This window comes from Tasmannia lanceolata, unplaced genomic scaffold, assembly GCF_043159265.1.
Source record: "Tasmannia lanceolata isolate RefF3 unplaced genomic scaffold, GAP_Taslan_0.1 ptg000011l, whole genome shotgun sequence".
Classification (NCBI taxonomy): Eukaryota; Viridiplantae; Streptophyta; class Magnoliopsida; order Canellales; family Winteraceae; genus Tasmannia; species Tasmannia lanceolata.
This window is the reverse complement of record NW_027518688.1, coordinates 22,000,529-22,023,121: the sequence shown is the minus strand read 5'-3', so window position 1 is coordinate 22,023,121 and position 22,593 is coordinate 22,000,529. Positions and strand designations below refer to the sequence as shown.

At 38.4% G+C, this 22,593-nt stretch overlaps 2 protein-coding genes across 3 annotated transcripts in view; one reads left to right on the top strand and one right to left on the bottom strand.

Annotated features, from left to right (window-relative positions):
* The first annotated feature begins 6,008 nt into the window (after nt 1-6,008).
* LOC143886641 (O-fucosyltransferase 16-like) lies at nt 6,009-16,300 on the top strand. 2 transcript variants are annotated; one of them, XM_077390689.1, is made up of 10 exons: nt 6,009-6,250; nt 6,339-6,401; nt 6,549-6,639; nt 7,415-7,488; nt 10,085-10,173; nt 10,289-10,472; nt 13,871-14,052; nt 14,686-14,788; nt 14,892-15,223; nt 15,440-16,300. In XM_077390689.1, exons 1-10 carry the CDS (start codon nt 6,095-6,097, stop codon nt 15,897-15,899), a joined length of 1,734 nt encoding a protein of 577 aa, XP_077246804.1. In that variant the 5' UTR covers nt 6,009-6,094; the 3' UTR covers nt 15,900-16,300. The 2 variants fall into 2 exon arrangements, with proteins under 2 accessions (XP_077246804.1, XP_077246803.1); XM_077390688.1 differs by having other exon boundaries at nt 7,412-7,488.
* Nucleotides 16,301-17,412: 1,112 nt separating this feature from the next.
* The window catches only part of LOC143886644 (protein EARLY STARVATION 1, chloroplastic-like), a 33,280-nt gene continuing 28,099 nt past the window's right edge, over nt 17,413-22,593 (bottom strand). The window contains exons 9-11 of the mRNA XM_077390692.1: nt 18,726-18,765; nt 17,936-18,010; nt 17,413-17,740 (exon numbers count right to left, since the gene is read on the bottom strand). Of these exons, the coding sequence (XP_077246807.1) occupies nt 17,584-17,740; nt 17,936-18,010; nt 18,726-18,765 (272 nt within the window). The 3' untranslated portion in view covers nt 17,413-17,583. The remainder of the gene's footprint in view (nt 17,741-17,935; nt 18,011-18,725; nt 18,766-22,593) is intronic.

Genomic DNA, 22,593 nt, shown 5'->3' with positions numbered 1-22,593 from the left:
ATAAAGGCAGATTTCACAACACCGAAGTATCTATTTCTCAAATAGTGAAACCGAAGTTTACTAATGCCCAAGATCCACAACCATAATAGAAGAAAACAAACACAGACAAGATGTATCCAACATATGATAGAAGAACAACACTATAAGATAAAAACAATATAAAAAGAAACCTTCAAAACATGGAGAAAATAGGGCAAGTCTGTTCTTTGCTTAAAATATCAAGCTTTCACACAAGAGAGCTTGCAAGTGTTCACACAAGAGAGCTTGCAAGTGGAGAATCCCCACAAAAATAAGTAAATGAGATTTGCTTAGACAATGGAAAGTGGAGAAGTAATGAGGTTGGTAAGTGGTAGCAGGTTTAGAGTTTCGAGTGGAGTTTGAATTTAAAATAGGAGGGAGTGAGAAAATTGAAAAAAATAAAAATAAAATATGAAGCAAACATGTGCAAGAAACGCAAAATGACCAAAATGCCCCTGAACACAAAATTACATTTTTGTCCTCAATACAGCTCTCGAAGTAAAATAAATTAAAAACTAAACAAAATAAGCTTGCAAAAAAACATACTTTAAAATTCAACAGAATATTAAAAGTCGCAAGAAATAAGCTCAATTTTCGTACAGAGTGTCTCTGTCATGGTCTCAGTAAATGCAATCTCCCAATGTCTTTCCCTCCTCATAAGAAAGAAGCCTGTCGTCTGTTCCCCTTATTTATACTCCAGTCCAAAACGCTAGCTTATACACCGAAGATTTAACTTGCCTTACTCATTCTATAAGGTGGTGGGTCCATTCGTAGTCACCGTCAACCTCAATTGCACCATAAACGTAAATGTTTAATAGTACTAGGAAAGTGATATGCACCAGGCAAACAACTACACCATCAAGCAATCACAGCCGTCCACGTGTGTATTGGAGAAAGCTAAGGGATGTCACTGAGACACGTGGCCCCTTCCCATTAAGAAAAAATCCAACAAAAATCTGATATATACACCTCACACCGCACTATCTCTTCGTCGTTTTCCTATTTGGTATCAGAGTGATAGAAATGTGTAAGTATTTAAAAGGGATAGAAAAAGTAAGAGGGTGGCAAATAACAAAATAAGGGGTCAGAAATCTCAACTATCATTACATAGTTGTATAGAAGGATTACGTCCAAAACAAGTTTCCTTCAAAGTAAACAATTCGAAAAGAGAAATGATATTTCTGCACCTTATTGAGATTTTGGTTTCCATTTTTAATCAAAAAGTTATGGTTGAGTGTCATGCACTCTCTAGGAGTAAATAACTTTGTATCACCCATAAAAGCTAAAGCTAGATTTTCTAATCTCAATACTCTGCTAATTCTATTTACAAACCTTTAAAATTTCTTGATTTTGATCTTACTACATGAGTGATTGTGGTTTTTTATCATCAACAGAGATAGATTGCTTGCCTGCAAATGAACAATTAAAGCAAAATTATGGTTTAGTGAGAGATGATATCTACACTACCTTCTCTTTTTAAGTGTTTTTTTTAAAAAATTTTGTCAATAGTTTTTTGTGATTTTAACTAGCCAATGAAAAAACTGTAAAATAAGGAGAGGGGGGCTAATATAAAAAACAGTGGAGTGTGGATATCATCTGCCCTTAAGTTTATTCAATTTCTCCCTTCCCTATGGACTTTTTTGCTTCCCATTATCGTTATGTTCAAAATTTATATGATTTTAAAATCCTAATGACCATGGACTACTACACATTCCAACCAAATATCTGAAATTAAAATTCCTAGCTGCTGTCATTACATGGAAACTCATTTCCTATATCAACACAACTACCAAGTTGGAACACTATTTATTTGAATATTAAATTTCCTTAAAACCCATATTTTATCTAAGAGGAATATGTTCATGCGCTCAAGCTCTAATAAGGAATGGTGCGCTTGAGTGCACCAATCACATGGGTCCCACAATTTCTGTGAGGATCCAAACCATTCATTTGCAAGGGCCTATCATAGATAGGATGTGTACCAAAAATCAGCTCCATTGAATCATCCTAACCCCTCCAAAAGTGGAGGGCAAAAATGGGCAGATTTGTGGTCTGTCCATTTTGACCTCCACAAATGGCTGGGTTAGGATGATCCTGTGGAGCTGATTTTTTGTACACACCCTATCTATATAAGGCCCTTTCTAGTGAATGCTTTGGATCATCCTAACAATGTGGGCCTCAATGGTTTTTGAGCTCAAGCTCACGAATATGTTCCAACGCTCAAGCTCACAATCCTTTTCCTCTTTATCTAATCCTAGTACTATATTCACATATTTATATTTCTCCAGGAAAGAAAAATGACTTCTTGAGTAAAAAATGCCATCTGTTCGGAATGGTATCATGTTTACATGTGAAGAGGCTCGCTTGTAGATTCCTTGGCAAGTGAAGAGTGTGGGTCAACTTATCGATTAATTAAGATCTTTGGTTCTGATCTAGTGGGGATTTTCATTGGCTAGCTAGATGATCGACAGAGTTTGACAAGCTATCTAGTATGTTATAGCTGGGTTTTCTGAGATCAACATGTAACTTTTGTGATCAACGCTCAAAGTCGAAGATCATTATCTTGACTTGTGTTGGGGTTATTCGATCAATGTGATGATCGGTGGGTGGACCATTGGGCGACACTCCCAGGATACCAATTAGCTTAATTAAAGCCATTGAAGGAAAGAGTGACAAGTTAGATAAGGGATGATGAGTTAGAGAAGACTGATTGAGATCTCTCTAAAGTTGACTATATGAGTTTGATTTGGGGCAGATACACATGTGCATTGGCCGTGCTGATTTTGACAGGCTATCTAGTCATGTTATAGCTGGGTTTTTTGAGTTCAACATGTAACTTTTGTGATCAACGCTCAAAGTCGAAGATCATCATCCTGACTTGTGTTGGGGTTATTCGATCAATGTGATGATCGGTGGGTGGACCATTGATCGACACTCCCAGGATACCAATTAGCTTAATTAAAGCCATTGAAGGACAAGAGTGACAAGCTAGATAAGGGATTATGAGTTAGAGAAGACTGATTGAGATCTCTTTAAAGTTGACTATATGAGTTTGATTTGGGGCAGCTACACATGTGCATTGGCCGTGCTGATTTTGACAGGCTATCTAGTCATATTATAGCTGGGTTTTCTGAGTTCAACATGTAACTTTTGTGATCAACGCTCAAAGTCGAAGATCATCATCCTGACTTGTGTTGGGGTTATTCGATCAATGTGATAATCAGTGGGTGGACCATTGATCGACACTCCCAGGATACCAATTAGCTTAATTAAAGCCATTGAAGGACAAGAGTGACAAGCTAGATAAGGGATTATGAGTCAGAGAAGACTGATTTAGATCTCTTTAAAGTTGACTATATGAGTTTGATTTGGGGCAGCTACGCATGTGCATCGGCCGTGCTGATTTTGTCAAGTGGAGCCCGGACCGAGACGAAAGCGCAGACACAAAACTAACAAGGAAAAAACTCAATAATTTCACCCTATTATAATATCTAGTGTTTCTCCTGTCACCTTTTGAGAGGTTTTATGAAATTTTCAAGAAAAGGGAAATCTCAATAGGACAATAGTCAATAGGCTATTTCATCTTTTTCAACAATCTAAAGTTACTTTGACACGAGAAAGGGAAAGAATAAAAAAGAAATGCAGAAGTTTGTCTGTTGTCATAACGCCTACCTGCTTTTCCTCTTGATATATTATTTTCTTCTAAGGTACGATCCTTTTAGTACAATTTTAGTGATTCCCATATTACCTGCTCACGTTAGGGCTCTGACTTTAGAAACGATTTTTCTAAATCATAGATTCATCTAACTAAACCTAATATATTTAGGTTTGTCGGCTCGTTTGATATTTACACCCCTTTCCTTCCTCCATTGGAGTGTCAACTGATCCACTTCAGATCGGGTGGTCACGATGTGTTCAGATTTATTGGTAGGATACTAGGATCCATTTCAGATCTTTCTTTTAGCCTGGGTCACGATCTATTTTGAGTCTGACCATCTACCAGAGTGTCGGGTCCTAGGTCGTACTTACACTGTACTCAATTAGGGCTTAGGGTTCATGAAGAAATAAGGGAAGAAACTAGAGAAGAGAGAAACTTAAAAAAGAGATAAAATGAAATGTTATTTATGTCTTGAGTAGAGGTTTTTAGTGTTACAACCTTCATGTAGGGGAAGGAAAAACCTTGACTCACACGCACGGCCGGCCGAGCCGGGCGGTGTGCGTGTGTGGTATAGCCAAAAGCCCACTGGGTCCACTTGGTGGCTCATGCGCGAAGGCCCCCTTTCTCCTCTTCTCATTCACAAAGCTAAAGAAGTGAAAAGTTATATAAACACATGAAGCTTTTCTCCACTTTCAAAATACGGGACTATTCGTTTTTGTGAAGGAAGTGAGCAAATGAGACGGGACTATTCGCTTTTGTGAAGGAAGTGAGCAAACTTATTTTACAAAACCAAAGTGGCTTCTTTTTGTAAACAAAACAACTTTGTAAATTACCAACAATGGCACTGTTGTATTAAAATACCAACAAAATATAGGATGCTCCATTAGATTTTGTGGCAATGTGGGTCATGGTCCAAAATAATTTCGGACCTTATGATACGGATCCAACGGACCTGGTTTGGATCTAGCCTATGCGTCCAAATCCTGTCCCTTCCCTTACCTCTCGATTCCACCTAAGGATTGGCCATGTCACTAATCTCTTCCTCGGCCATCCATATCCTAACCCTATGATTGTCATGGTTGGTTTACAGTGGAACCTTCAGGTGAATGGCTTTGATCATTTTGATTGGACAATCCTAACCTTTGGATCAATGTCCAATAATGGATAATAGAATAGTCGAAACGACATAATTTTTCCATTCCATCTGCATCTCTAATGAGTGTTTGGATGGTGGGGGGGGGGGGGGGGGGGGGGGGGGGGGTTGCAATGTTACTTTACAATAGGGCAAATTTTTAATTTTTGATTTTTTAATGTATAATATTTTTTATCAAATGTTGTAAAATTCATTTTCCTAATAAAAATCTCTACGCATCCAAACAGCCCCGGGATGAATTTTTATTTAGTTTGTTATATTACTTTTTAGAGGAAGTCTAAACTGAAGGGAGCCCTTGCAAAAAAAGAGGTGAAAGAACCAATGGGGGTGCCCTTTCACCTCTTTTTTGCAAGGGCTCCCTTCAGTTTAGACTTCCTCTACTTTTTAAAAGTATCTTTATAAATAAATTTAATTTCAAATATCTAACTATTTAAGCTGGCAAAATTCAATTTTTAAAAAGTATTTAGTTATTAGGAAGCTGATATTAGACTCCATTAGTTTGATCCCTGAACTCTTTTCTATATTTTACACTTCTCTCTTAACAGGCACATCAATCTTCATATATTTTGCAGATTAGGGATTCACACAATCAAAATCCCAAAATAAGGATGAGTGCTAATATCAAAACAGGGGATACTGATATCATGTCATTGTTATTACCTAATTAGGATCTCATAACACCTTCCCTATCACTCTGACGCACGAAGGTGTTATCTTGTTAGGGCATTTTTTATATTTTCAAGGGCATTTCCGTCTTTAAAACAAAAAGAACGTAGTCCTTCAGAGATTTGGGATAAGGACAAAACGCAGGACCTCAATATAGGAAAGCCAATTGTAAAAGACAAACCCAAAAAACCGCCCCACTGTAGGATAATCCGCCCCTTGTTAACGTGAATTGTGGGCAGACTTTAACGCTTTTTGACGCCAATTCACGTAAAAGGGGGCGCATTATCTTAAATTGGGGGTGAAAATACCATTGTCCAAAAAAAATTATAAAGCACATTAACACAGCTTATTAAGAAAACAAATACACGGGCCCTAATAAAACAAAAAATTATGATGACGCGGCACTTATAAAATGCGAAACCGAGAAATAAGAGAGTGGTACTAGAATTATAAGTTTTTTTCTTATTTAGGCGCGGTTCCTTCAAGGGCGCTTTTGTATTTGGATTTGTTTTTTTCTTCGCCTTTTTACGAGCGGCCATTGAATCGTTGTCGTCGTAGAAAAACCGCGCGTTTTTCTTCTTCCGCAGAAAGTTCCGGCGATGGCTCGCCGGCGGCAACAAGACCGGTGCCTGATTCCGGCCATCTCATCGGTCTTTCTAATCTTAATTCTCTTTTTCCTTCTCCTTAACTTCCTCACTCCTTTTCCTCTCGATATAAACCCTTCTTTCCCTTTTCCTCGTTTTGCCTCTCCTCTGGTATAATCTCTTCACCCTATTTTTTCTCATTTTCACGTTTTTGCCATCCTTTTATAGCTTCTCTTTCTCACATTTCTCTGTTTTGTAGTTGAAAAATGGCGTCGAGGTTCAAATCAACGCGATCGAGGAAGAAGAGTATTTTCGCGTTCCGGTAAGGTTTTGATTTCGTTTCGGATGATCTGATCTCAACGGTTGGATTAGATCTGGATTGGATCTCGGATGATCTGATCTACACCGTTGGATTTGATCTCGATTGGATATTTGTTTTTGATTTTTGTGTTTTTTTTTTGGATTTTAGAGTGGAGGAGGGAGCTCTGGACATGATATTTGGAGTTCGACCTTATCGAAATTCTACTACGGATGCAGTAATGCCAGCAATAACTTTACAAGTGAGATTCGATTTTGTTCTTCCTCTGTTTCTTTTTTTTTTTTGGCTTTTTATGATTATTATATGTTTGTATGTGTGTTTTTTTACTCAATGGATTATAGATTTACAATCTTGCATTTTCGGAAGTTTAATTTGAATTTAGGTTTAGGTAATGGCAGTTTTCGAGTTTGTTTGGTTGTATATGCTCCTGTGTGCGTGTTTTTTACTGAATGGATTATAGATTTGCAATCTTGATTTTTCGGAGGTTTATTTGAATTTAGATTTAGGTAATGGCATTTTTCGAGTTTGTTTGGTCGTATATTTTCATGTGTGTGTGTGTGTGTGTGTTTACTGAATGGATTATAGATTTTTAATCTTGTGTTTCCGGAGGTTTAATTTGAGTTTAGGTTTAGGTTTGAGTTTGTTTGATCGTTAGGATCGAGAGATGGATGAGTATCTGTTCGGAGTCTCGATTAGGATGAGCTTTTTATGCTTCATTCAATGGATTTGACACTGTTTAGCATTTTTTTTTTGTTTCAGTTTTGCAATTGCATAAAGAGAAATGTAAATAGGACGCTGGATGTTTTTCTATGGCATTATTGAATTTCCCTACTACTTTTTCTCGATTCTTGTAAAGTTAATGATCGGCAGAATAGCTGTCGGCCTCCGAATTTGTAGTATAGTATTCGTTTCGTAATACCATTGTCATTTGTTTTTTTTGGTATTTGTATTCGGTAGAATGTATGGTTCAAAGTGTTTGTTACCTAATGTAGGATGAATTGTTTAATTTACAGCAGCTGAAGCCATTACACATTCCAATAGGTATTTGCTGATTGCAACTAGTGGGGGTTTGAATCAACAGAGGACAGGAGTAAGATTCTTAACATTCATACTCTTCAGCCTTTGCTTAAGTACTATGTATCTTAACTGTTTGATATGCTTGAAGAAATGCCACTGCAATAAGTTTTTCAGATGAAACAATCTATGTTTGGGGCAAGACATCTGACTGAAAAACTAATACACGGGGTGCTACATATTGGTGCCAGACGAAACTTACAATTCTCCATTAATAATGGAAATTAATAACCTAAGTGCTTAAGATGAAGAAATGAGAGCAGTGATTCCTAGAATGTAAACTAAGGCTACAGAGCCTAATCAAATCTAATGGAATGTTAACAATTAAAATGAGCAATTCACTAGCGACCAAATGAAGCCGAAGCAAGAGCTCTTCTATATGGGTTCCACATTTCGTGTACAGGTTTTTGGGAATCTATGATTTGACTGTGACTCTTCTAATGTATTGCTGGCCTATACATTGTAGCATGGGCCCTGGATACTTGCTTGCATTGTCAACGAAATGTCGAACCTTTATAGAGGAGCTGATGTATCCATTTCTTACATCACGAGGTAGGCAAACGACTTGGCTGATTCCCTAGCTAGGGAGGGTGTACATAGAATTTTGTTGACTATGGAGCAATCTCAGCCCCTTCTGCAACTATCTTCTTTCTTAATAAATTTCTTTCTTATTGCTCAAAAAATTAAAGAAAAATTAAGAAGGGTGAAGCATTCAAACAACCAGTTGAAAACCAATCCACTACTTGTCGAATTTTCTGCATTCTCTAAATTGAAACAAAAGATCTTATTTTCATTCTAGGAAAGCAATTGAAAAACAATCAATCTTACCCTTATTTTTTAACAGTAATCTTATACAAAACTAATAGTGTATTCTTCTCCCAAATTTCTGCTACATTATCATCATCATCATTGTCTCCTTTTTGTACACCTCTTTGTCCTCACTCTCCTCTGATTCGGCAAACATCCTTGCCTTGACTACTCTTTGGTCATCCATTCAATTTCCTTCTCGGTCTTTGTGATGCCTGGGTTTGGAAGCGCCACTAAAGTATCAATGTCTAGTCAGGTGATGTCATCACTTTCAAATACTAGCTCCTTAGTCTTGACCAACCACTCGCTACTGCTATCAAACTCATTGAGGAAAATAGGATCATAGACCATTGGTTTCTCTTGCTGACAGCCTATGACTGCTTCCTTAGATGTTGGTAATATTTTATCCTCTACCTTTCCTTCATTTGGGTCTAGAAGAAAATAATAACAATAAGAACTTAAGATAAAGCAAACCGTCATTTATATTCAGCCAGGAACTAAAGCTTAGAACTTAGATGTAGTATTATAAGACCTATATGGTCAAATGTGCTTCAGCTTTCAGTTACAGTAGTAACTACATGTAAGGTTTAGAATCCAGAGCTTGTTGTCAAAGATTTGGATTATGAATTCGGCTTTGTTGTATACACATGTAATGAGACAAAGGTCAAAGTTACGAACTTATTATTAAAGGTTAATCCCTGAAACGACAAACTCTCTTAAAAGGAAGCTACCCTTTTGCGTGTTTTGTCAATAATTTATTTTCCAGGAGTTTCCATTGTGCTTTTAGAGCCCAGCTGTTGAGAAATCCTTTCTTAGACGTCTTTACTTTCAAGTTTCAACCATCCACTCCAAATAGTTATCTAGGATACTCAACTGAAACATCGCGAAGCAATCATCTCCATGATTGCGTGTTGTGAAGAACAAGCCTCGTTAAGAAGGTAACGTGCTGCATGTAGCAGATGATAGAGCTGAATGTGCCCATTCATATTGATGTGTTCAATATGGGCTTGCATTCCTTGTTAAGAAAGAGGGCCTGTGATAGCTATGGTAAATATGGGCTTCAACATTTATAAAGGAAATGCCTATGGTAAATCTTGCCCTCGTAACTTCTTTCTTGAAGTTTCTCAAATAGAGAAGCATGCTGGACTGCGGGGGCTGCAATGGAATATTCCTCATGATAACCTTTCAGGGAAAGGAGTGGAAGAAAGTGATTGAGATTTACTTAATTTATAAATTCATAACATATCTAAACCACTTAATTCTGCAGATATCATATTGCCATTCCCAAGTAGGATTCTACTTCAATCAATCTCAACTATTCCAGAAAATTCTGCAGATATCACTATAAATCCAACATATAAAATGACACAATCTGTTCAGTTTTGCTGCAATCTGGCAAGTTGTATGCTACCTGCTGATTTTGTGCTGATGTCAGCAACTCACCTCAGGTCTCATATTGTCACCTCCTTCATTCTTCTTCTTTCTTCCGTATGTCCTGATGATCCTTGGGACCTTTGGTGTTATAATTTGGCCGTTGCTGTTGGTGAATCAGGCCCCAGCTTTTGCATTTGAAAATGGGACTTGGAATGGGTTCAAATTCTTCATCTTAAAAGTTCATTGGCTTAATAAGTTCCTAATTTTCATTACATTATTATTGGTTTTAGACAGATCTTACAACATTATGTTACATTAGACTATGGAGTACTTGTTGAATTAATTCTAGGTTTCATACCATTTTGATTGGAGATTAAAAACTTCTATTATTAAATTAATGGTGACAAGCTTATAATGCTTATTATTTGCAGATAACAGATGCTGTTGTTGCAGCTCGCATTTTGAATGCTACCCTCGTCGTTCCAAAGCTGGACCAGAAATCATACTGGAAGGATTCTAGGTTCTTATCACCGTTTTATAATTGAACACTGTGCAATGTATCATTAGTTCCCCCTGCTCTGTTACAAGGGGTTTAATTTTCTGGCCACTGATCCATGTTACACTGCCTTTTGTAGCAATTTTAGTGAAATCTTCGATGTTGATTGGTTCATCTCATTTCTTTCGAAAGATGTTAAAATCATAAAACAGCTCCCAAAAAAGGGCGGGAAAGTTATAACTCCATATACCACGCGTGTTCCAAGGAAGTGCACTCCAAGATGCTACCAAAATCGTTTGTTACCTGTTCTTCTGAAAAAGCATGTAAGTATTCAGCTATCTAAATTTTGCGTAATGATTTCTTTTTGAGTGGAAAATTTCGCATAATGTTTGATTTTTCTAGGTTAGTTTTCTTGTAATCCTGCCTTATTAGTTATTTATTCAATCTCTAAATTTGGTTTGGTGAAGCTATTAATGGAAAATAAAGCTAGACGAATGCATGTATCCCTAAACAGAATTTTGTTTCTCTTTTACAACAGAACTACCTTTTAATGTGCTAGCACTATAAATGACTGAGGATCACTTTAAACAGCATGTAGCTAGAGTCTAGGGATGCATGTTGCAATATTGTATTCCCAAGGAGTCATGAATTAGACTCAGAGATTGAAAATAATCTGGGCTGCTAACACGTCATTACTTGCAGGAAGGTACCATTCTTATTAACAGACCATTAAAAAAAACCATTTTTTTATTAACAAAAATGGCCAGGTTGCACATGATAAGAAAAGGAAGGTGATTCTAGCCTCATGAATATAAGTGCAAATAATCAGATCTGTTGATATGATAGGCAACTGTGAGTCCAACCCCCTGCATTTGGTCCCACCATTATTGTATGATCCTATAACCTCAAGAAAAAGACGTCTCTAGGGACTTTCCAAGAAAAGTCAAGCTGTTGATATTTTGCAGGCACTGATCTTACAAGGCGGGTGTACCACTAAAAGCTATGTCCACTAGTGACATAGCACACGTGCTATTTGAGACCCAAGTCTGGAGTACTGATTACTGAATCCCACAAAACCATTGGTTCTAGCATACACTTTTGCACAATATGTAACAGGTACATAATAGCTATAGATAAATTTTCATGTATAATGTAATTTATATTTATAAGGTATTTTATAGTTAAAAGAAAATCCACATTTATAAGGGTTTTGAATAACCTTGGGATCTGACCAAGTTTTCCCATCGTATAAGTAAAGATATAGATTGTTTGTTGTATAGGTTTTAATATCTAAGAAAAGGCTTACATTTATAAGGGTTTAACCTCTCTTATTATATATCATTCAAAAAAAAATCTCTTTGTTATATAAAGTATTTAATATATGTAGGAACCACCCCCCCCCCCCCCCCCCCCCCACCTCCAGTGTATTTATGAATACATTTTTACACTAGAGGGGGCTATCCCTAGTAAAAAAGGGGCGAATATATCAGTTCCCTATATTTAATGAGATTCACATTTATAATGTGTTTAATACATAGAAGCCGGCAACGTCCTAGGTAGGTGGGAAACGCGTTTCCGAAACGGAAACGAAACGCCTATTAAAAAATAGGGGAAACATATGGGAAATGTGTGGGAAACATTTTGGAAATGACTGGAAATGTTCGGGAAACGTGTGGAAAACGAACGGGTAACCTTCGGGAAACGCGTAGGAAACGTTTCAGTCTTGTTTCCCTGCCTTTTCCCACGTTCTTAGCGCTTTCCATCTTCCTTGCAACAATCAAATGCATGAATCTTTCATTCGTGTTTCCGTCTCGTATTTCCAAATGTTTCCCTCGTGTTTCACAAACGTTTCCCTCGTGTTTCCCAAGACGTTTCTCAATACGTTTCCCAAGACATTTCTCTATCGTTTTCCGTTTCCCGTTTCCCGTTTCCCCTTTAATTTTTTTCACGCTTTTCACGTTTCCGTTTCATGTTTCATTTCCTGTATCCGTTTCCCAACCTGGTAACTATAGTTTAATAATCTATACTCATGTTCTACTTGTTTGTACATATATTCATGCCTATTTCTGTCCTCCACATTGCTATCTATCTTTGCCGCATCCCTATAGTTCTTTGGCTGTTGCTCAAGCAATTGTTATGGAATTGATTGGATGGTCAGTGAAGTATAGACAATTGAATCTATTTATAGCGAGATTGATTAATCAATGATCAATGCAGGGAGTTTTGGCAATGACAATGTCAGGCAAAATCTAATAAGAGATACCATTTGAGCGAGACAGGGAAAGAAGTTTCCCCTAGAAAATTTTAAGTTTGAGAACTTCAGGGAAAGAGAAATGTAGTAACAAATGAAGCAATTATAATATCTAAAGCAACAGTAGTAGCAATAAAAGAAGGTGGGTGAAGTCCAGGAGGAAGAAAAAGCTATGTGTCGCAAATTGCATAATGAAACACTCCTACAAATGGTTGAGAAGGAGAAATGGGTAGTAGAAATATCATCACGACTACTGGTTAACAAGGATTTGCATTTGATTCACATTGATGGGGACCGGCTGGGTGTCTGATGATGCACTCCGGGCATTACTTTGTGGCCTTATTTGGGCTCTGTGAGATCCTAGCCCAACTCGAACCTGGCCCATTCTGATGATGGCCTTCTCAAGTTACAGAAGACATAGATTTTATCTCATACCATGCTTAGAAAGTTTCTCATACTGTTTTTGTTTTTGGTCGAGGTTTGATGCTGACCTCACTGTTAGATTTAAAATCATCCCCACCAGGGCAAATGCTCGACTTCACATTTTTATGGCACAGTCAGTAGTCAATTGGTCGTGGACTTGTACCTAAGTAGTGCTTGCCGGTTAGTCTTGGTTACAATTGTAGGGTGGAGTTGTGGTTGCAAGGGTTATGGGGATATGTATTAAGGCATGAGAGCAATTAGATGCTATGCTGGGCCTTCAGGGGTGAAGGTGATCCTTTTGTCGTAGGTAGGAAAGTCTTGCAGCAAGATGTTCCTGATATTCCATTCTCTGGTCAGCTCGACTATGGATCCAATGGAAATGTGGAAGTTCTTGATTGTCACTCAATTGACCAACCATTTGCATTACCAGAAGCTTCTCTGCTTTATTGCAGTTCAAGGTCCCCTGTATGCTTTGGGAGACAACATATTGTGGACCACCTCTCCAACCTTGGGCTGAGTTCATTTTTGAATTTCATTAGAAAGACTTCTCCTTGGTGGATGTTAAGCAGATTTTTCCCTAGATCTACGAGCACGAAAACCTGCCTATGGAGAGCAAGCCAGTAAACCACCTGTCGCTTCAACCCAAACATCATTCACACCTGTACCCGACTTCCAACTACCAGTTTAGCCATGACCTCTGACGAGCAACCGTAGCCTCGTTACAATAGCCGCCTTGCGAGTTGTAGCAGCGGCCAGGCTTACGCACCCATGTTCCGAGCATTCAAACAACCGGTTCCCATAGGACATTGAACTAGAACGTAGATCTTGTTGAATCTTTGGCTGGGGCTGAATACATCCAATTCCTTTGATAGTTTTTTTATTCGATAATAATATAAAAGGCTCTTTTGAAGAATATCTTTGTTGTTGATGTTTAGGTCCTTTACACTGATCTTTATACTTTCTACTTTTTGTTTTAAATTTTAATTAATTTATAGTTCGTTTTCATTGATCGTGGAATTGAATTTTCAATTGAATGCTTTATGACAGGCTGTTCGGCTCACCAAGTTTGATTACAGACTTGCAAATAAACTAGATACAGAATTACAGAAGCTAAGATGTAGAGTCAATTACCACGCATTGAAATTCACAGACCATATAATTGAAATGGGTAGAATATTGACCCAGAGGATGAGGGAGAAAAGCAGGCATTTCATTGCCCTACACCTGAGGTAAACTTCAACCTTGATCATTCTGTTCATTTTGGTTATTTGTTTGGTGTAAAATGCGTTTTGAATATTGCTACATGGGCAGTTTGCTATAATTTATACTTTCACTGGAATCATGCTACTTATAAAATTGCGGATAAAAATAGGGAAAGTGTTTCTGGTCGATCGATTAGATAACTTATCTGGTCCGTCGACCATAAACAGAGTGGGGCCCATGTTGTTTGGGTGATGCAAACCATTGGCCTTGACGTAGATAGGGCGTGCCCAAAAAATCATCTCCATAGGATCATCCTAACCCTTCGATTTGTCGAGGTTAAAATGGAGGGGTTTAAACCTACACAAATCTGTCCATTTTAAACCTCCACAACTTAATAGGATCATACTAACCCTTCGATTTGTGGAGGTTAAAATGGATGGGTTTAAACCTCCACAACTCTGTCCATTTTAAACCTCCACAAATCTAAGGGTTAGGGCACACCCTATCTATGTCTGGGCCCATCAGATGAATGGTTTGGATCACCTAAACAATGTGGGCCCACCCTAATACTGGTCGACGGACCAGAAAATGTGAGCCCATAAAAATAACGGATGGAATGAGAAAAGTTTCTTGATCCATATACACTTTTGGTTCTTTAGGTATGAACCTGATATGCTTGCATTTTCTGGATGCTATTACGGAGGAGGTGAAAAGGAAAGGAGAGAATTGGGAGCAATACGTAAGAGGTGGAAAACTTTACATGTAAGGCAGCAAACTTTGAATTTTTGTTCAAAGGTTATGAAATGGTTCAACCTCTAGAGGAATGTAAAGTGTGCCTGAGATGTTTCTTCAAATGCTATTGCAGATAAGCAACCCAGAGAAGGAACGAAGGCATGGGAAATGTCCACTCACTCCCGAAGAGGTTGGTCTTATGCTGAGAGCCTTGGGCTTTGGCAATGATGTTCACATCTATGTGGCGTCTGGGGAAGTATATGGAGGAGAAGAGACATTAGCACCACTCAAAGCACTCTTTCCTAATTTTCATTCAAAAGAAATTTTAGCCAGCAAGGAAGAGTTGGTGCCGTTTACCTCATTTTCTTCTCGCATGGCTGCGCTTGACTTCATTGTTTGTGACGAGAGCGATGTTTTTGTGACTAACAACAATGGCAACATGGCAAAAATTTTAGCTGGCAGAAGGTACCATCTCTCATCTTATCCATTTTCCTTTGCTTAGATCCTGTTCTTTTAAGATTATGAAAACCATCTGTGAGCGCGAAACCAATAATTGGACACAAATTTAAACGTAATTTTGCTAACTCAAAATCGGTTATCATAATCTTAAACAAACAGGGCCTTAGCTTGCGTAAAAAATGTGATTTGGTGATTGATTATACACTGATTGTTTTATCTCAGGAGATATTTTGGGCACAAGCGAACAATTCGCCCAAATGCGAAAAAACTTTCCTCTTTGTTTCTGAACCGTACTAGCATGACCTGGGAAACATTTGCCTCAAAGGTGCGTACTAATCAGATAGGCTTCATGGGAGAGCCAAATGAGGTAAGACCAGGTAGAGGTGAGTTTCACGAAAACCCGACACCCTGTATATGTGAAGATCCTGCCGCTAAGGCATTGGAATCCAGTTATAAAACTCAGCCTAAGATCAGTAGTAAAAATGGGAAGGGGAACACAAGTAAAGGTCTCACTGAACCAATGGATTTTATTGATGATGAGCTCGAATGGTCGGACATGGATTACGAGGAGCATCAGATGGAGCTCAGAGAGAAAGGATTGGAAAATGGAACACAACTAGACTATGATCTGTTCATCAAGTCCGAAGAGCCTCCAGAGTTGTCGGAGATTCTCTCGGACTAGTGAAGCTGCCCTTTCTTACAAAATTTTTGTCCTTAATCAATTCTTTCATCAATTTTTTGGGCACTGGTCATTAATGTCTTGGCTACTGGTGCAGTGTTATACTTCTGTACATACTCCTTCGCGAAAGAACTGTACAGATCTTTGTTTCTTTCATCCCAAATTCACATATGGAGCAGCGTCCGGGTAAGCTGTTTGGTCAGGTTCAGATCTTTCATGTACACATTCATAAAGCATGGTTTGGGTTTTTTTTAGTAGAACAGTATACTCTTTTAGTGTACAAGGGGGAGGTTTTTGGTGTAAATTGGATGTAATTCGGCGGTTATTGTGATCAGAAGCAGGTTGTGTTTAGTGACATTTCAGATTCAGAAGGAAACATGAATATCAGGTTTTTTTGTTAAAAATGTGTTAGTTTTCTTATAATTCATTTAGTAAGCTGTGTGCCGGTAGATTGGCATGGAGAGAGGGGCAAGCGGTGAGAAAGCGTAGAGAGGATGGGAGGAGAGGTGGCTCACAAACAAGGAAAAAATCAATCATATTTTGGGTGGTTTCCTTGTTTTTACAGACTTTTTTCTTACCCTCTACTACTCATTCATGCCCTCTCAAGTCTTCCCCGTCATTGGGTAAGCTAATGTTCCATGAGAAATAAATCATGGCAGCCAAACATGCACTGAAACACACCGAGTTGATTCCTTTTACCTTGTTAGAGTTGTTGTTGAGTTGGGGTTTTGTGTTTTTCCACGTTCATAATTAAATATCCTCAAACTGAAACATTGAATCTTATATATAACGAAGGAATCAAAGGAATGAAACTATTGCTGCTGATAGTTTGCTTCAAATGAGGAACAATTCAGTAGAGCACCGCCTTACTGTAGTATGGTAGGATACATCCACTATTGAATGATGGACCCACTTCAAGTTGATCTGGACCATCAATCTGGTAGGCCCTACATTGATTATCCAATGCCCCAAAAATACACTAATCAACAAACCCCACGTTAAAAAGGGCGGAAATGGTAAACACCCCCCTCCCATGGCTAACTGGTTGAGGATAAATTCACCCCCTTTAACGTTTATCTTTGCCTTTAAAACTTAACGAATAATGTTAAAGAGGGGGATTTTATCGTCAGGGAGGGAGGTATCATTCCCCTAAAAAAATGTGTATTTTTGGTTATGGAAGGTGGGTTATTATATGATGGATGCACATATTTTTACAAGAGCTGGCAAAAATACAACCTACTCAATGATCCAAACCATTTATTTCCAGATGTACGATGGAACAAAATCCACCATCGTTGGGCAATTGCATGATTTTCAGCTGAAATCTAACATATAGCCTACCAGATGGTAGATCCATAGCAATCAAAGGTAAGAACTCTTATAGAATTGTTGGGGGTACCTCACCTTATTCTGGTAAGGAGGCACCTCACGGAGCAAAAGCATTCCTCTCTTTAAGAAGCACAGAATGGACTGATAATAGAATGTACACAGGGAATTTGGCCATTCACAAAGCAAATGCACTAAAAAACATGACAATAATTATTGAGGATCCAAAGAATGAATAAATTGGAGAGCAAGAGGTTCCAGCAGTCTTTGCTACAAGAGGATCTTGCATTGAAAAGAGTCTAATAAATATTTCTAAATAGGCCTAGAAAAAAATGAGAATAGAAGAAGCAGCTCTTTATTGCTATAGTAGTGGCAAGTCTGGTGGGTCATCTGGCGGCAGTGGAGTTGACCCAAAATCAAGATTTGGGTAAACACCAGGAGGCCTCTCCCGCGGTTGAATTGACAGCAGCTGGCTTGAATTGCCCACGACATCCGCCCATCCGTAATGAGGCTCAGCCCTGCCATTGAAAATTTCAGATTCTATCTTTTTTTTGTGAAAAGATTGATAAAAAATCCAAATCTTACTACAAATTCTCCAGGGAATGCCATGTTTTGTTACCCCAGTTTTAGGTTATCATATAACAGTGCCGCACGAGCATTATGCACTAAGGGAGAAATGCACATTGAAGTGATTTAAGGGAATGTAATCTTACTCATAATATGTTTCCTCATCCGCATCAATATCCCAAGATTCTCCTGTTGTGCTTTTCCCATATTTGTGTACTTTCCTGATACCAAAAACAGGGACATTAGTCCTACGGTCCTACCACAGAAAGTGAACCAGCTTAGTATATAAACAATCTGTTCATGCCCCATGTTAATATGGAGAATGTAGAGAAGGGTAAAAACTGAAAAATGTTAAGAGGCATAATCAAAACAAGTATATCTGATATGATGAAGGAAAAGGACACTGACGATTTTTTTTTTATTGTTATTGGTGATTGTTTAGGAAGAAGGCAATTGGCATCTGCTAGCTCCCCCAAGTCATACCAGCTATGTAATAAGAACAAAAACGTGATTTTGTACATTTAAGCAGTTAGTCATAATTGAGTCTTTAAGATGACCCGTGAGAGTAACCAGATTAAGGGTTAGGTTGGATCAACCTAACCCTTCCATTTGTGAGGTGAAAAAATGGGCAGAAACCGTATCTGTCCATTTTTCCCTCCACTTTTGAATGGGCTAGGATGATCCTATGGACCTGATTTTTTGCAGGCACCCCATACATGATGGGGCCTTTCAAATGAATGCTTTGGATCACCCCAAAAATGTGGGCCCACATGAATTTTTCACGCAGCTGCTCAGATAAGCTATCCGAGCAGCTACTCACAAACCATTTTCTCTAATGAGAATTGGATCACAATGATATATTTTCCAGAAGTGATAAACATCTCATAAAGGTCATGCCATGAAGATCTGAGCAACTATACTGTTTTGAGTACATACCCATTCCCAAAGTGTTCTTCTCCCCATGTCCTTGACCAACCTAGAATAATAAGAAGAAAGTAGTTTCTTAGTTATCCCTGCTGAAGCCATGTGAATGATACAGATAGAACGCAATTAAAGAAAGGCATTTAAGATAAGCAGAAAGGAACAAACTATTTAGAAGAGAAATGAATACTCAACTCAACTCAACTAAGCCTTTGTCCCAAACTAGTTGGGGTCAGCTTAGAAGGGAAATGAATGCATTCTAAAAATGTTTGTTGTATGTCTTAGTCAATCTGATATTGTAGATGTCCATTTTAGTAATTAGGTTATTCAGTCTTTCATTTATATAACTTAAGTTGGAGCATTTTGGTAAATCTAGTACACTGAAAATTGGGTGCCTGAACCCAAAGTGATAGTAAAATTCACTGTTTAAGAACTCCCCAAGTCTATCATCAACTACCCAGAGTCGACTTCCTTTTACTTTGGCTGAGTTCTGGTCCTAGTCAATCAAAACTTCCCTTCGACTTGCCCGGGTTAATGAAAAATGGGCAGTGTCAATCATTGATTTGTCCGTGTCGACTACCTTATACCTTGGCTAAGTTTTCATCCGAGTCCAGAGTTTTGAAACGCTGGTAACATCAAGACTAACTATTCTCTCATGCAATTCACTTCTTTGGGTCGGCACATGGTATTAGAGGCTCCGATTTGTAATGCATTCTCTTTGTAACTCTCTTTGTCCAACCAAAATCTCAGCATCACTAAGTCCTGGGAATAGTGCTTAACAACTTGTACTCGGACAAGAACTCGCTCAAGGTAAAACCTAGTTAACTTGTGCGAGTCAATGACTTGGGAAGTTCTTGCAAATTTTGGAGCTATTTCCACATTTCCTTTTTCTGTTCAGACAACTGTTTTTTAATATTCATTATCTAAATCTTCATTGGGATTGAATCTTTAAGGCATGTTTATCAGGTTTTAGAAGATTTTTTAGAACTGTTTGGTGCTTTCTGGTGATCCTCTTGTGGATTTTTGGAATTTCCAGGTACCTGTCTATGCTCCTGGTTTCAAAGACGGGGTTTTCTTCACAAATAAACTTCTATTGCAGTCCAAATTTGATCGTTCCAGGACTGCTGCCATGCGTATTGGGGCTTTGGTGTTGGAGATTCATTGATATTTTTTCCGAGAAAACTTAAATTAGCAACTTCTTGCAGATAAATAGTGGCTCTTTCTATTATTCTTTTTGTTTCTGGAATTTTGAGATTTTGCAATTGCATTTATAAATTTTGCTAGCTTCTCAGTTGTTGCGAATCCAACATCAAAACTTATCTTTCATGGGCAACATTGAGAGAAATAAAATTCTCATAAAGAACTCGTGTGCTTATTTATCGAAGTATCAGTAATCCATGTTCATCAGCTTCAGATTTTGGTATTGTTAGATGAGAGAATGAGAGAAGAAAAGAGTGAGTTAGGAGAGTCCTCCCCCTCACCTGAGTATTTATATTAGAGGAGAGAAAGTACAAAGACAACTATGCCCTTAGGCATTCTACATGTATTCTAACAAGTTTGAAATGGATAAAGTTCGTCGTTGGAAGCACTTGACGCTAGAAATCAAATTATCAATCATCTTCTGGGCAAAGGTAAAAGGTAAAATCCCGTACTCTACAGAGATGGCTCTAAGAAACTGGAAGGAGGTGTTACATGAAAGAAAGTTTCGGGTCACTATCTTCGGGATGGGAGGCCCCGGGAGAAGGGTGGTTAAAACTCAATTTCGATGGCAGTTCTTTAGGCAACCCCGGACCGGCTGGTTTTGGGGGATTGATTCGAGCTTACTCCAGTAGTACTTTAGTATCCTACTCTGGATCAGCGGGAACCAGCGACGCAAACGAAGCAGAGGCTAGAGGGTTGTTATTTGGACTCCGGTGGTATGCCAATCATAATTTAGGCCCGCTAATCGCGGAGGGAGACTCATCAAATGTGATAGCCTGGGCCTCCAATCTTGGTGGTGGGCCGTGGAGATTGCAGTTTATCCTAGATGAGATTCGAGACCTTGTTAGGAGTATTTGTCCTCGCTTAGTTCATCGCAGGAGAACGGCAAATTTATATGCGGATGAGCTGGCAAAAGCATAGGTTTTTCTAACGGGAACAAATGTAACTAGTATAGAATCTCTACCTTCTCAATAGGCTGATGTCTAATGAACTACAAGTTGTATTTCTCTGTAGGGACATCTTGTCCCCATATTCATTCTAATAAAATTCACTGTTAATTTTTTTTTTAACAAGGAGGTTTGAACTCAGGACCTTTGGCTCTGATACCATGTGAAACTACCAGTTACTCCAAAAGCTTAAGCTGATGGAGATGGCGTTATTTAATCTTTTATACTTTTAATAACTTGTTTAAGCCAGATATTTTTTGTTGATTCACTTGATAGCAACAGTTGCAGAAATAAGTAAGCACAATTAATTCAAGGTGATAATGAGTGTGCTCAAACTATTATCATAGATGTTGAGTGTTTTAGGACCAGTTGAACATGATCGGGTCCCATGTGTTGATTACAAGGGAAACCAAACGACAGAAATTTATCCGTCCTCACTGTAGAATCGTCAAAATTTAGCTTGAAGAGACCAAGCTAGAACCATCAAAATTTACCTTGAAGAAACCCCCAGGAGGGCCCCAATTATGAACAACTAGATCTATGCGGCCTTCACCTAAGCACACCTCCCTCCAACCATGCCAAAGGTCATAAGATGATACAAATTTGAAGCTGGGGAGGGCCCTGACCCAAGATATGGTCAATGCAATGATCTTAGTGTAGATGCGTTGTGGACTTTTGGCTACACACTTAAAAACTCTTGCATTTCTCTCTTTCCACAAGACCCAGATTGTCGCCAACAAGGGCATATTCCAAAGAATTTTTCCTTTTTTCCTGCATATTAGTATTGTATAGAGGATGAGCCTTGGAGCAACAGTAAGGTTGCTCCATTGTGACATGGTGGTCACGGTCCTCACGGATTCGAGTCACGGAAACAGCCTCTCCGCAAAGCGGTAGTAAGGCTGCGTACATCTAGCCCTCCCAGACCTTGCAATGGCGAGAACCTCGTGCACTGGGCCACCCTTTTTATTGGTTGTCTATTGTATGTCTTTTCATCTTCTTCTTGATTGTTGCATTGCATGATCGTCGAGGACATGAGATTATTGAGAAGTAAAGGCATATTTAATCTCATAATTCCCACCTAGGAGAGAATATTGAATCATTACCCCGGATAATAATGGCAAGTCCTTGAGGTGTATTAATATACAGTTTGTTCCTTAAAAGAGTGGTAACGGGTGGACGGTTAAGAGAGTGACATGTTCACCTTGTTATTGCTGGTCTGTGCAGACCTATGTTGCATGGGTAGGAGTATGAGTGCCAGAATATGACATAGGTACCTAGTGCTGAATTCAACGAACTGATAGGAGGTTTGCAAGCCAAATTTCCTAAATGGATCTGGAAAAGTCCTAACTTTTTTGCTCGAAAAAAAAGTCCTAAGCTTTTACCTAGAAAATGGCCATTTTTCCAGCTGGAAAAGCTTTTCGATTAAAATTTTCTTTTCCAGGCACTATAGATAATTAAAAGCAGCCCAATTCTGAATCTTCCTAAAGCCTAATCGATAAGGCCTTTTCCACAAGCACACTAAGACTCTGGTATATGGGATCCCCTTGCCTCAAGATACATCGGGGATTGAATAACTAATATTCAAATCCACGGAGAAGACGTGAATCTACCAATTGTTGAAACCATAGACCATCAACACCTTGTAGATTGAATTTTAATCCACTCTAGTGTATCCATATGAAAAATCTACCTTGGGAGAAATATCAAAGGGAATGCATACATTGATGTCTATTAAT

What these genes read in the sequence shown, in the direction of transcription:
- LOC143886641 (XM_077390688.1), top strand. Translation starts at nt 6,095, where the DNA reads ATGGCTCGCCGGCGGCAACAAGACCGGTGCCTGATTCCGGCCATCTCA. An exon ending in TGAATCAACAGAGGACAGGA is followed by an intron (nt 7,489 to 10,084) that starts GTAAGATTCTTA and finishes TATTATTTGCAG; the next exon opens with ATAACAGATGCTGTTGTTGC. An exon ending in TCATACTGGAAGGATTCTAG is followed by an intron (nt 10,174 to 10,288) that starts GTTCTTATCACC and finishes TGCCTTTTGTAG; the next exon opens with CAATTTTAGTGAAATCTTCG.